We start from the raw sequence: 11,986 nt of genomic DNA, 5'->3' as shown, positions 1-11,986 counted from the left end.
AATAAATCGGGAGAAAGAAAAGAGCTTGTTGAATGTCCAGAGCATGATAGAAGATATAGGGTTTGGTGAAAATAGATATAATCATCAGAGATGTACTTGAAAACGATGACTCTTTAGGCATCACCTGGTGGCTCGAATTGACGCGTGGTTATCGTCGTTCGTCGGTATATTGCACGCCCTGCATGGGGGCTACTGATCCATTGATCAGAGGAGGCAGTGTACGTGGTTGTTCCTGCGTTATTCCGGGCCCAGGAGGATAATTCCCAAATATTGGCCCATGTGCCTGGCCATTCGTTTGCGTGGGCATTGGGTGATGCTCAAAAATAGATGCTGGTCGAGACTGGCCGTTTGATTGCTGGGGATTCAGCTGAGCTCGCATTTCTTCAAGCTCTGTCCGTAGTACGTCATTCTCTCTGCGAGCGCCGTTCAAGGACTTCTCCAATTGGCTAATGTATTCGATTGCTGAAAGACAAAAAAAAAAAAAAAAAAAAAAATTTAGTTAATTGAAAGGAATCAGCCAAGGGAGCGTAGAAACTAACCTCGTGTCAAAGTCTCCCATTTGCTAGACTTGTTGTTTTGACTTTGAGGAAGGCGAACTCGTAAGGCTTCAAAGCAATCTTTCATCTCACTTCGACGTTTCCTCTCCGCTAATTTATGCGTTACTCTAAGCTCAGGTGTTCTGCTGTATGGAGTACTGCCAGCGTGCGATTCAGCGTCTCCGATCAAACCACGGACTTGCTTATGCTGCAGAGTGTGGTGATGCACATTTTGAGGAAGTTCTATAACTGATTAGTCCATTTCTAGCGAATTGAGCGCTAAGTTTGGGAAACAAACCATGCTGGCCGTGCGGTAACCGAGAGTCGGAATATATACTGCTGGCTAATGATTCGGCGGTGCTACCCTTGCGAGAGAACTGGGAAACTGACTTGTCGTTGGTCGTTGAGACTGAGTTGGTTCGTGCAACGTCCGGGTCTGGGAATGCATATGCAAGACCCGCGGTGGGAGCCTCCGCGTTGTAGATTTCAGATCGAGGATTTGACGAAATTGCGGGGGCAGTGCGGCCAGCCGCAAATCCGCGATGTTCTCGGGGTCCCAAGGGAGAGAGAGGAGAGGTCCCTGAATAGCGAGGGCCGCGATAAGTATTGTTCATATTCACATCCATTGATATACCACGTTCTCTCTGCAAGCCTGATACAATGGAAGATTGGGAAGCGTTCGTACTGTGGTAAGGGGAGGCGGGGTTTATCGCCAATGAGCTAATGCCCTGATTCATCCTGCTGTCCACGCTACTCCGTCGTGATTCCGCCGGTTCTACAATGCTCCCTCGTTGAGAAGGGGTTTCGTAATTTTGATTGATTGACGGCAGCGCTTGATTGGGCTGGGAGGAGCCAAAGTTCGGAGACGGCTGTCGTCCCGCCGAAGAGGGTGTATTCGTGTTGGATTGATCGTTAGGATATGGTGATCGATCGGAGACGTAGGAAACGCGGTTGGGGGACGGCTGAGAGGACGTGAGAAATGAGAGAGAGGGATAGTTACTAGTCCCGTTCGTTGCTGTAGAGTAAGTAGACGACCCTATAATCAGCTATTAGACATACACTGAAGGATATAGATGCAGACTACTAAACTTACGTGTGCTCTGAGGCATCGACCAATTCCCCGAGTCGCGTTCAATTGTATTCAAGGATGTGTTCCCGGGTGACTTCTCTGCCGGAGCTGAAGTGTTGGCCATGCTTGCGGTGAGCGTGGATATGGAAGGGAGAGTTTGCGAAGTGGCCGAGACCGCAGGGGTCTGCGGCCCTGTTGTCGTGGGCTCCCATGGACGGTGGGCAAGAGTGGCTTCCATCGCGATGTCTTTGATAGAGGTGATTGTTGAGACAATCCGAAGAGAGGGGAGAGTGAACGTAAGATGGATTAATGAGCGTCTGTATCGTGGAACGAGTCGCTGCGCAGGAAAGTTCAGGATGCACTATCTCATATTCCGGAGCAAGAAAAGCAAGTCACAGGATCAACTCCCAGGTTGCTGTGAAATAGGTTCTTCGTAAATGAGACGTTGGAGTCGTGTTTAGCACTTTCGCATACACGTGGATACCCGGCCCCCGGCTCGTTGGTCTGCTTGTCGCACCGAGCCAATTTGCGACTTGATCAGTCGCCGGCTATTTTCTCGGATTCGCCAAGTTCAGATAAACTGGTTGTCAAACGCAGCTCCTAATTCCCCTAGTGGTTGTATTGGAAATCTGGTCGTCGAGGTAGTGCTGGTGTTTCAGCGGGCTAGGCAAATTATCCCTTCCGCAAACGACAGGCGCGGGTTAACGTTGAAAAACGTCCGGAATCGAGAGCAAATGCTCACGAGGGTGGATTTAAGGGCGAAGGTCCAGAGAAACGAGCAGTAAGCAATCTGCGGTCGAGGATGGGAGGCGTAGAAGTTGTGAAGAAAGGGAGGTTGCGTCGAGAAGGGACAAGTTCGTCGGGAGGTTGTAGGAAAACGGCGGGCAGAGCGTGGTAATACGACAGGAACAGGCTGTATTGTAAATACCGGCGAGGGATCGAATAACAGGCAGCCGAAAAAAAAAAAAAAAAAAAAAAAAAAAAAAAAAAAAAAAACGTAGGTAATTTTTCTTTCCCTAAAAATGTAGAAAAATTTAACCATGTCAGTCATTTGACTGGTGAAAAGAAGAAAAGAATCAAAAATGTAAAGAAAAAAAAAACAAAAAGGGCAGTTGGCCGGAGAGTGGCCGGAGAGTGGGTTGTCGCAATGGGTCTTTTACCTTTAATTGAAGTGCAAACGTTTTAGAGGTGCCGCAGAACGTGGCATGAGGTGCAGAAGGAACGAACAATTGGGCAGTAAGGAAGAGCCGTTAGGGCGAAGATAAAGGTGACCAGCTAAAACGAAGCTGCGGGGACCGACGAAAGAGCCAGGGAAGGGCCAGATTTGATCGTATGTAACGAGAGACGGGTCGGAGGGAGGGGAAGATTTTTCTGGCTCCAAAGCAGCAGACCAGCATGTGAATAATAGAGAGTTTAGGGAGGTTCAGTTTAGTCGCGGGAGCTATCGATGGAAGATTTCCAGGCTAGCGAAGGCTGGGATGTGGGAGAGAAGCGAGAGATCTGTGTCAAATAGTTAATGGTGTATGACAAGGAGTTGTAATAAGCGAGAGAAGAAGATGATACTCGAAAGGGGGATAAGGAAAGGAATTCCAACAGGATGAATTCATGATTGAGAGGCGGCGGTTAAAGTGGGGAAATGGAGCAATTATTGGAGTCCGAGATCGATGTCTATATTATCATAATACTTTGATTATATTTCTAGATCCACTTCCCCGAAAATTTCACAATACAGAGCCCAAGTAAGTTAAGATGACTAAAAAAGAGCAGAGATTGAAGCTATTCGCAAGCCTGTTACCATTTGGCAGCAACATTGACTATATCCCCCGACATTCTCGATTAGAATTGCCTATGTTCGTGGTGAGTGTTGTAAAGCCATCGCTTCAAATGTCAGAATTTTGAGTGCTTGGTGGATCCACATCTTGAAAGTACAGAGTACAAGATACCAGAACTATTAACTAAGTAGGTACCAAGTCGTCGATACTCGAGTTAATGAGAGAACTCTGTTTTTGAGTTAAGCTTGTCATCCACTATTGTTGACGATCAAATCCATCCCATCTATGAACTGGACGATCCAGTTAGGTAGGTAATCACCACCAAGGACTCCAACCCGAATTAAGACCGAGACCTGGAAACCTAACGGAGGTGGCCAAGCATTAAATAGATGTTGCGCTACTGCGGGCGGAAATCATCCCGCATAGGATGAACAAAAAGAGTGCCACGAGGCACTTTTTGAGGTCTATAGAGGCCATGTGACCTGACAGCTGGCCCGAGGAGCCTGGTTGCATTTTACGGTGAATGCCAGGGACCGGAGAAGTTACTGGTCTAATAATATCCCTGGACTTGTTCTCTCTTGTAACCTCTCGGAATATGGTGCCTTTATCCGTTAGAGAATCACCCTACCTAGGGTAGCTTGATATTTTCAAAATAACCAATTCTGGGCTGAGTTGTTGAGTTTTCTACTCGTCAAGTCCGCGATGGATAATGTCCCGATTTAGGGTCTTGATACCTACCTAAGCTCTCCGAGAAAATCACCCGCGTAAGAAGCTTTGCCTGACTTGGGCAAACGTGGGATCTATCTTGGGAAATCCCAATGTAGATCTCGCCCGGCGAACCTTGCGCCCATACTCATGGCAGTTGGACCTTTTTGAGTTTGTCGTTTATCCTTCACGCCACCTGCCCCACAACAAGGAGGAGAAAACAACTCCAGGAGTCCAGAGCATTCTTGGGAACACTATCGGAGTACGTGCTTACAGAAAAGTTGGTGGGGTCGAGAACGAGGCTAACTGCTAACATGTAACAACTGAAAAGTTTGGGACCAGGGTGGAGAACGAAGAGGGCTATCCTGGGCCAAGGTGCCATCTTTGTCTCATAGAAATAGCGGAGTTGGGCTTAGGCTTTGATCAGCTTCCGGGAAGAAGTGGGGGGCAGTCCAGTCCCCAGTGAGCAAATCATGAGGCGGAAAGTTACCATGGGCAGAGGGAATAATTACCATGAACCCCCCTCCCTCCCCCCAAAAAAACAAAACAAAGAAAGAAGAATGTACTACTCCATGCTGTGCCAAAATAATGTCCCGTGGGTGGGTGGAAGAACACGTTGCAAGGAAAAAAACGTCCCAGCCATTCCACTCCTTGCGTGAGGTGTCATGGCAAGGGATTGACTTCCTACCAGTCTACCACCTGGCAGTGTCTTGCTCGATATGTTCTTGGAAGGTTATTTCCATCATGACCTTCTGGGGACTGGACCTAGCCCCTCCCCCCACGTGAGGAAGAGCATTTATTCCTATTTATTGGGATTAACTTGCGGGTGTTTCTTGAATAATGCGTCTTATCTGGAGTTTGAGATGACTTGGTAATAATGTAATGGGTGACGAAAGAGGATCCAGTACCTCATCATCAATCAACCATGGATGAACTATTTAGTACGACCTCATTACATAGGACCTAGGTAGGTAAAAGTCTTCTTGAGGTGGAACTCACCGAGGCTACCCTCGACCGGCAACGATCTCGATATGGACTACATTCACGTGGCCGCACTGAACGATCGGCCTCAGGGGTCCAAGGGCTGCGAACTACCGTTGGAAGCGTCATAATCGTCGTAACGGTGTTGTATTTCTGTCGGTATGGTACTAGAGACGCTAGGGTAAGCTACCTACCCAAGCCAAGCACCTAGAAATAGAATACACCAGCTGGCGTCCTTGCAGGGTGTTTGATGCAATCAAGGTCAGTCTGGAAGAATTCAGGATATTATCGTTGAAAATCCACTATTATCAACCAGATGTCTCACTTGCTGGTACCTTACTATAATGGTATAAGTCCGCGGACACCGAAAAGGTATGGCAAACCAGTCCGATAATTTGGAAAATTAGGTAGACATAGTTAGTTAGTTAATACTATTCAACCGCTTACAAACAAGTTGAACACTGGAACAGTGACTCGGTCAAAGTAAAAAAAATTAGACAATGAAAGCTGGATGTGACCATGTATGGTATTGTCATGCATGGTCCCAGGTCAACTGGACAAAGTGACACAGTGACAGACGATAATTTAATTTGACTTTCCAGCAACCGACACATGGCATCCATGGTGGAATGATCGCCGCTAAGAAAGTTGTCCTGGCGGTGGTCTGGACATGCGGTTGTTGGACTTGTCCAGCCACACACCACGCGCCAAGAATGTAGAAATTGGTGCGTGCGTGCGTGGTTTCTGTCTTGCTTTCCGAAGCTCGTAAGGAGTGGCGAAGTCAGACAACAACGCGGGTGCCATTTTCTGGCTGGGGGTTTCATTTTCAAGGGCAAACAAGAAACATATGCCCACTATAAACTCTTCTTATACACACAACCCGGCCTACATATACTCGAGACAAGTTATTGTTGAGATGAGCAGGAATTCCCCGCTTTCAAGAATGTGACTCCATCCATCCATCCATCCATGCACCCACCCATCCACATGTGAAACACAATACGGAGTACGGAGTACTCTACAAGCATATCTCAAGTTATTCTTGGTTGTATAAAGTTGTATAAGCCATAATAATACATTCATATATGATTGGTGTTACTTTCCTTTGTTCATGCTATTCGCCTCCCTCAATCATGATTTCCTCCCACTTAAAAACAAACATATTCCGTCTGTCCCTATAGCCAGAAAGGAGGTTGCAGAAGATCCATAGTAACATAATGAATTATCCTTGGGAGTACAGACCAGCACACAGAAATCATATTCCTTTCTTTTTCTCTCTCCCAGGATTCCCCGGTAATCAAATTTGATTCAAATCCAGGATGACCTCAGCCACCAGCTGAGAAAATCGGAAAGACCAACTCCGGCGTTTGCTGTATGTCAAGGAAGTCGGTAAAACCTCATAGGACAGAAAAAAAACAGGGCCGCTTGGAGAGGTAATCTAAAGACGTTGGACGACATGGTCAATTTCTGGGGTTCAAGTTGTGAATCCGTTAGCTGCGCAAGGAATTCTAGCCCTTGAGCACTAACTAACTAACTACTTAGGTGGCAGCTTGAGGCGCCACGAGTCGTCTTATCTATCTGTGTGTTTGTCCTATACAACCTTGAAGAAATGATAACGCGACTCGTACTCTCTCTGTACATGATATGATGATTACCTCCCTACATGCAGCGGTGTGACGAATTACCTCCCTCACTAGACCAGGGGATAGACAAGGTCCTTGTAGTTAGGTCAGTCTTATATACAATTATAATAACAAGTCCGTACGTCAGAAAGGAGGAAGTGGCGAGCATTCTCTCCGATAACCCCGAGGAGAATCTCAGACATAAACCCTAAGGATTACCATCAAAGGATCTCCGTGTAGTTGATCTTTTTCTCCGCACAGATTCGGAGATTGGACACACTGAATACCTAGTGAGTTGAGTGGATTACCTACTTGGGTAAGGGAACGATACCTCGTATTTTTGAAAAGACCCAAATCAGGTAATAACCTGACCGTACGCAGAATTACTCGCTTCTACTTAGTAGGTATGGGTTATCGCACCACGTGGCAACCGGTATCACCTGGATGGATGGAGTTGCATTTTCCTCGCTTGGAATAGCCCGGTATAAATACATGTCTTGAGAGACTCGGGGCTGTGTTGCGCTTGGCAGGGCACGGTTTCACTTGGTTTTGTTTGGCTGGATAATTGAGCATCTGGGTATGTCTATTTTGGGTGGTGTACATCCTGTTTACTCTTCGTCCATATCATCATCGTCTTCGTCTTCGTCTTCGTCTTCGTCCTCATTAAACTCGACCCCCATCTCACCGGTAATATCCCATCGGTCACCCTTCGCGGCTGCACTCACGTACTTCACAAACTTGAGTGTCCCGCTATCGCGTAGCACAACGCTGAGGCGGTTCCATCCAGCCGCGGTACTGAAAAGAATCCCGTCGTCCTCGTCTTCCGCGGCGGACCGGTAAATAGCTGGATCAGCCTTGCCGCTACCATCCTCCTCATCGTCCCCGGCCATGTAGATTTCGTAGCCACCCACCGAGGTCTCCTCGCCGGGCTGGGACTTGGGATTTTCTTCCGAGTTGCCACTGCCCTCGCCCTCACCCTCGTCCTCGCCCTCGTGGTCCTTTTCCCACCCGGCGGTTGGGGTCAGACATAGAGTCAGCTCGAGTCGTGGCTCTTCTCCGGCGTAGCCGCTGGCCAGGGTATAGTCCTGTCCGCGACGGAAACGGCGAGCAAGAAAGTTGTAGCGCGTGATGCGTTCTGCGCCTGTGATCAAGGCCAGCCATTTGCGAAAGGCCTTGGACGGGAAGAGATTGTTGATGAGTGCTTGGACTGGAGTCTCTTGGCCCTGGGTGGCGGTGGAATGCTCCTGGAACAGATATCGGTGCTTGTGGGGTGGTCGGGCGACGGTCCACTCGGTCTGCGATTGAATTTCATCGGAGGAGCCCGGCAGCGTCTGCTTCTCCTGCTCTTCGATATATGCTCGCACCTTGGCCGCGAACTTCTCTGATAGGAAATGCTCGAGATTCAGGGACGACTCGTTGCCGAACGCCTCGGACATTTCTTCAGCGATGTCCGGCGTAAGATATGACGGTGCGATATATTGTACGAGGAAATCAAGATCGGACTCGGTGAAGTCGGCGCCGGGTTCTTCCTCCATCTTGGTTTTGCCCTTGCCCTTGACATCATCCTCGGCAGGGTCATCGTCGCAGGTCACGGTCTTTGGCTGCGGGAGGTCATAGAGATCGGCGCGTCCCTGGAGCTGCGCCAGACTGCTGCGCTCCGCGAGTTTTTCTTCTAATCCTTCTTCATACCCGTCTTCGCCCCTTTGAGGGATATGGAACCAGCCGCTGATCGCCATCCGGACCCGCTTTTGGGTCTTGTCGTCGCCCTCCTTGGCGTGGTAGACTTCCTCAACATCATGGAAACTCTCTCCGGGCTGGACGGTGAAGAAACTCAGTTGGTTAAAGGCCGGCGGGATGCTAAGGCTGAAGTCCGGGCTCGGGACTTTAACGTCCTCCCCGTTCGCATCCTTCTTGGTGGAGGTAGGATATAGTCGTAGAGCACCGCCCCATTCGGCCTGCCAGCGAGTATCGGGATCCGTCAGGTACAGGATGTAGCTGACACGTCGGCTTCCAATCACATCGTCGTGACAGAGAAGATGGCAGCCCTCATTGTAGATGTTGATCGCCATATCGGTTTTGCGCCCGCTGAGTTTCCCCGAGCCAGTGACGGACGACAGATACTCGCGGAACCGGGCTGAGTACAGGGCATCACGAAGCTTAAGGATTGACGGTAATCGAGACAAAGATGTATCATCGAGTCCGTCCAAGTTCGCGAGATCTCCGGACTGGAAGATCTTATAGATATCAGTTTCCTTCTCGGTGAAATCAAGATGCGCTTGGATTTCGTCGCGGACGGACCGCAGAAGAGTTGGCTCGATCAAAGGATGGATGACACCATGTTTATAACTTGAACCAGGGGGGATCAGCATCTCCCCCCATGCAACAGGAAGTAAATAGCCTTGCCGGGAAGATTGGACTTACGGAGCAGATTGGGTATAGGCTTTGGTATACTTCTGGAGCTCCGCGGGTTCGAACAGACCGTCGCGGAAGCGCAATGCGACCTCTTCGCTCGACAGAGCTCGCTTCTTGGTGTCGGGCTGGCCATTGCCATCCAGCGACTCTCGACCGTTAGTCTTACGCTTCATTTTGATCTAGTGCGCAAGAGATATATGACTTGAATGGAGGAGAATTCTCCAGGGGTCGCTTTAACTTTCGAGATGATTTTTTTGGGGGCTCAAGGCGGTGAGGAATTTGCAGGCATCGATCAGGCCACCAAATCAGGCCATTTTGCGCCGGTTGAAATCTGGGAATTTATTTTAATAGATTGATAAAAATAGACAATAGTTAGTTAGTTAGTTAGTTACAGAGTAGTCTGCTATTATACATGTATATCAGATCTAAATTGAATGCTAACCTGTACTCCGTGCTCATAGCTTTGCGATAAGAGAATATTGCCGCTTTACCAACAGCATTTACTGCGCATGCGCTGAACAAGATAACTTCTTGAAGGGTGTTCTCTAGAAATTCTATATAAATGGTTCTTAATTGTAACTCTTACAATCGAGTATCCGATAGTATCCTCAATTATCACCTCTGTAGAATCCGCACTCGAGTTGTTCGGTAGTGTCGCTGCTTTAACCAAGTGGACCAAATATAGAAACACGGCTCCTGCAGAATGTCATCAAACATACCTGTGTAACACTCTCTGCTTCAGTGTGATTCTACATCTCTCCAGAATATGGTCTCCTATTTACCAGTTCATGGTCTTATCTACAACCCACAGGTCCATCGTTAGGAACCAGAGCCATGATTCAGACTTGATCGCTTCTGCGGAGACAACCAACGTCATAAGCCGTCCGCCCCATCAACCCCCCTCATTCCTACTTGGAGGTTGTACACTCACACACCAACGTCTGGAAGCCATGCAGCCGTCACAGGGAAACCACAGCAACCAGCCCTCTCGTCCTGGAACCCCTCCTCGGCCTCCTTATTCGCCTGTGACTCCCGTCTTCGCCCACCTTACTCCCTCTGTCGCGTCCAACGAAGCACCCCACTCTATTGTACCACCAGCCTCGTCACCTTCGCCAACATCACAGGTTCCTCCTTCTGCCTTCCCTCCTCCAGCAGCCCCCGCGACTCCGGCTACCTTCGTTCCAGAACCCGCTCCGGTTCCGATATCGGAAAGCGAGAATCCCGATGCCATTGCATTGCGCTCCGCCATATCCATCCTCCAGCTTCAGAAACAACAGAGTCTGCGAGATATTCAGACGCTAGAAAAGATGAAGAAAGCAGCCGCTGCGGATCCCGAGAAGTTTGCGCGTGAACTTGCGGCTGGGAACCTCTCTGCGAAGGATGCGGGAGGGTTTATCAATTTTACACATGATGACGACGATGACGCAGAGGTATCTACAGATCTTTCTCGTCTGGGGAAACTTCCGACGCCGCAAAATGTGGTGCGGATGCCGCCTGTCAACTGGGCCAAATATCACGTGCTGGGGGAGTCATTGGATAAGATGCATGAGGAGCAACGACGGCGCCCTTCAGCGGCTGAACCTAGACGAGATGATTCTACACAGCGTGCACCTGAGCATGTTCTGGCCTCTCCATACCGGCCATTAGTAGACAAACTGGAGAGTCCAACAAAGGCGAAGGGGATGAACAAGAGCAAGAAGGGATGAGATGAGGGGCTTAGAATGCCATTGATTTGGAAGAATACTAGTCATCTATGGTACAGTTCTTCGAAAAGAAAAAAAAAAGAAAAACCACTCTTGCTTTTGCTTAACACATAGAGCGGACAGCCTTATTCGTTACGTCAGCCAACTTGAGTCTTCAAAAGACAAAATCATCCTCGTCGGATTCCATCTCCTCGTCATCCTCTTCCAAGGCGAGTTTCGAGAGGAAGCTCTCCGAACCGGCGCCCTGGTCATCGAAAATCAGGTCTTGAAGCTTTGCACTAGCCTCCTTGGCCCAGATGATCTCCTCGGTATCATGCTCGTCGATTTCGATTTCAAATTGTTCCTTAACGGGGAGTTCCACTGAATCTTCTTCGGCCGCCTTTTCTTCAGCCTCCTGAGCCTCCTCCTCCTCTTTCTTCTTCAGTGCGTTAGCCTTGATCGCAGCGAGGGTCTTGCTCCGCATTTTCTCGAAAATGCGTTTTCTTAGATCTTCTCGTTCCAGGATTTTCGCCCTTCTGCGCTCCCTTGCTATCTTGCTGGATTCATGGGCCTTGATCCATGCCTGGGCCTTTTCGCAGTCCGGTTTGGCTTGTTTCAGAATGTCTGCAACCGCATCATCAGACAGAGTAGAGTAGCTTTCCGTGTCTTTGTATTTGGCGGGCTTCTGGGCTTCAGCAGGTTTGATGATCTGTGAGGAGCACGAGTCAGTGGATAACTCTTCTGGAGCAGCAGCCGGTGGGAAGAAATGTGACTTACCCCGTCATAGTCAATCCGGAGAGGAAGAGCGGGTTTCACAGGAGCCCCAAAGGCCACGGGTTGCTTGAGAGCCTCTGCTTTGGCCGCCCAGTACTTGATCACTCCCAGCTTGTAATTTTCGTAGTATGTTTCCTCGTCAGGTTCTGATGGGGGTCCACGCTGGGGGTTTCCGTCGGGGTTGGGCATGATTTTGACTTCTGCTTGGGGGGAATTGGTCTGGGATGGACCAGGAGAAGGGATGCGTTTCATTCTGAAAGATTGAGAGGGAAAGAACGGGTTAACACAAGAGACCTGCAGAGATATACAGAGGGGATGGTGACTGACTGGTCTCTCGGCGTGTTTGACACTGTTTAATGTACGCATCCATTTGGCAAAGGGATTTTCTGTGATTCAACATAAAGAGTAGTTGTGTATGATAGAATCTGGGGTG

The 11,986-nt window shown here is 48.9% G+C and overlaps 4 protein-coding genes across 4 annotated transcripts; 1 reads left to right on the top strand and 3 right to left on the bottom strand.

The window, feature by feature from the left end:
* Positions 1–148: 148 nt before the first annotated feature.
* P175DRAFT_0509991 (putative HLH transcription factor (Hpa3)) lies at positions 149–1,843 on the bottom strand (the record flags this gene model as incomplete). Its single annotated transcript, XM_040898476.1, has 4 exons — positions 149–462; positions 540–779; positions 835–1,572; positions 1,630–1,843. The coding sequence occupies 4 exons, from the start codon at positions 1,841–1,843 to the stop codon at positions 149–151; spliced, it is 1,506 nt and encodes a 501-aa protein (XP_040751423.1).
* A 5,450-nt stretch (positions 1,844–7,293) lies between these two features.
* P175DRAFT_0440230 (oxidative DNA demethylase) lies at positions 7,294–9,270 on the bottom strand (the record flags this gene model as incomplete). Its single annotated transcript, XM_040894011.1, has 2 exons — positions 7,294–9,031; positions 9,107–9,270. The coding sequence occupies 2 exons, from the start codon at positions 9,268–9,270 to the stop codon at positions 7,294–7,296; spliced, it is 1,902 nt and encodes a 633-aa protein (XP_040751422.1).
* A 777-nt stretch (positions 9,271–10,047) lies between these two features.
* P175DRAFT_0439888 (uncharacterized protein) lies at positions 10,048–10,803 on the top strand (the record flags this gene model as incomplete). The annotated part of the gene is made up of 1 exon (XM_040893992.1): positions 10,048–10,803. One exon carries the CDS (start codon positions 10,048–10,050, stop codon positions 10,801–10,803), a length of 756 nt encoding a protein of 251 aa, XP_040751421.1.
* Positions 10,804–10,954: 151 nt separating this feature from the next.
* Positions 10,955–11,805, bottom strand: P175DRAFT_0493825 (uncharacterized protein; the record flags this gene model as incomplete). The annotated part of the gene is made up of 2 exons (XM_040895988.1): positions 10,955–11,488; positions 11,557–11,805. The coding sequence occupies 2 exons, from the start codon at positions 11,803–11,805 to the stop codon at positions 10,955–10,957; spliced, it is 783 nt and encodes a 260-aa protein (XP_040751420.1).
* Between the last annotated feature and the right edge of the window lie 181 nt (positions 11,806–11,986).

The sequence above is a fragment of the Aspergillus ochraceoroseus genome (assembly GCF_002846915.1).
Source record: "Aspergillus ochraceoroseus IBT 24754 chromosome Unknown P175scaffold_5, whole genome shotgun sequence".
NCBI classification, from domain to species: domain Eukaryota; kingdom Fungi; phylum Ascomycota; class Eurotiomycetes; order Eurotiales; family Aspergillaceae; genus Aspergillus; species Aspergillus ochraceoroseus.
Note: the sequence above shows the minus strand (reverse complement) of the source record. Positions and strands in the feature narration are given on the sequence as shown.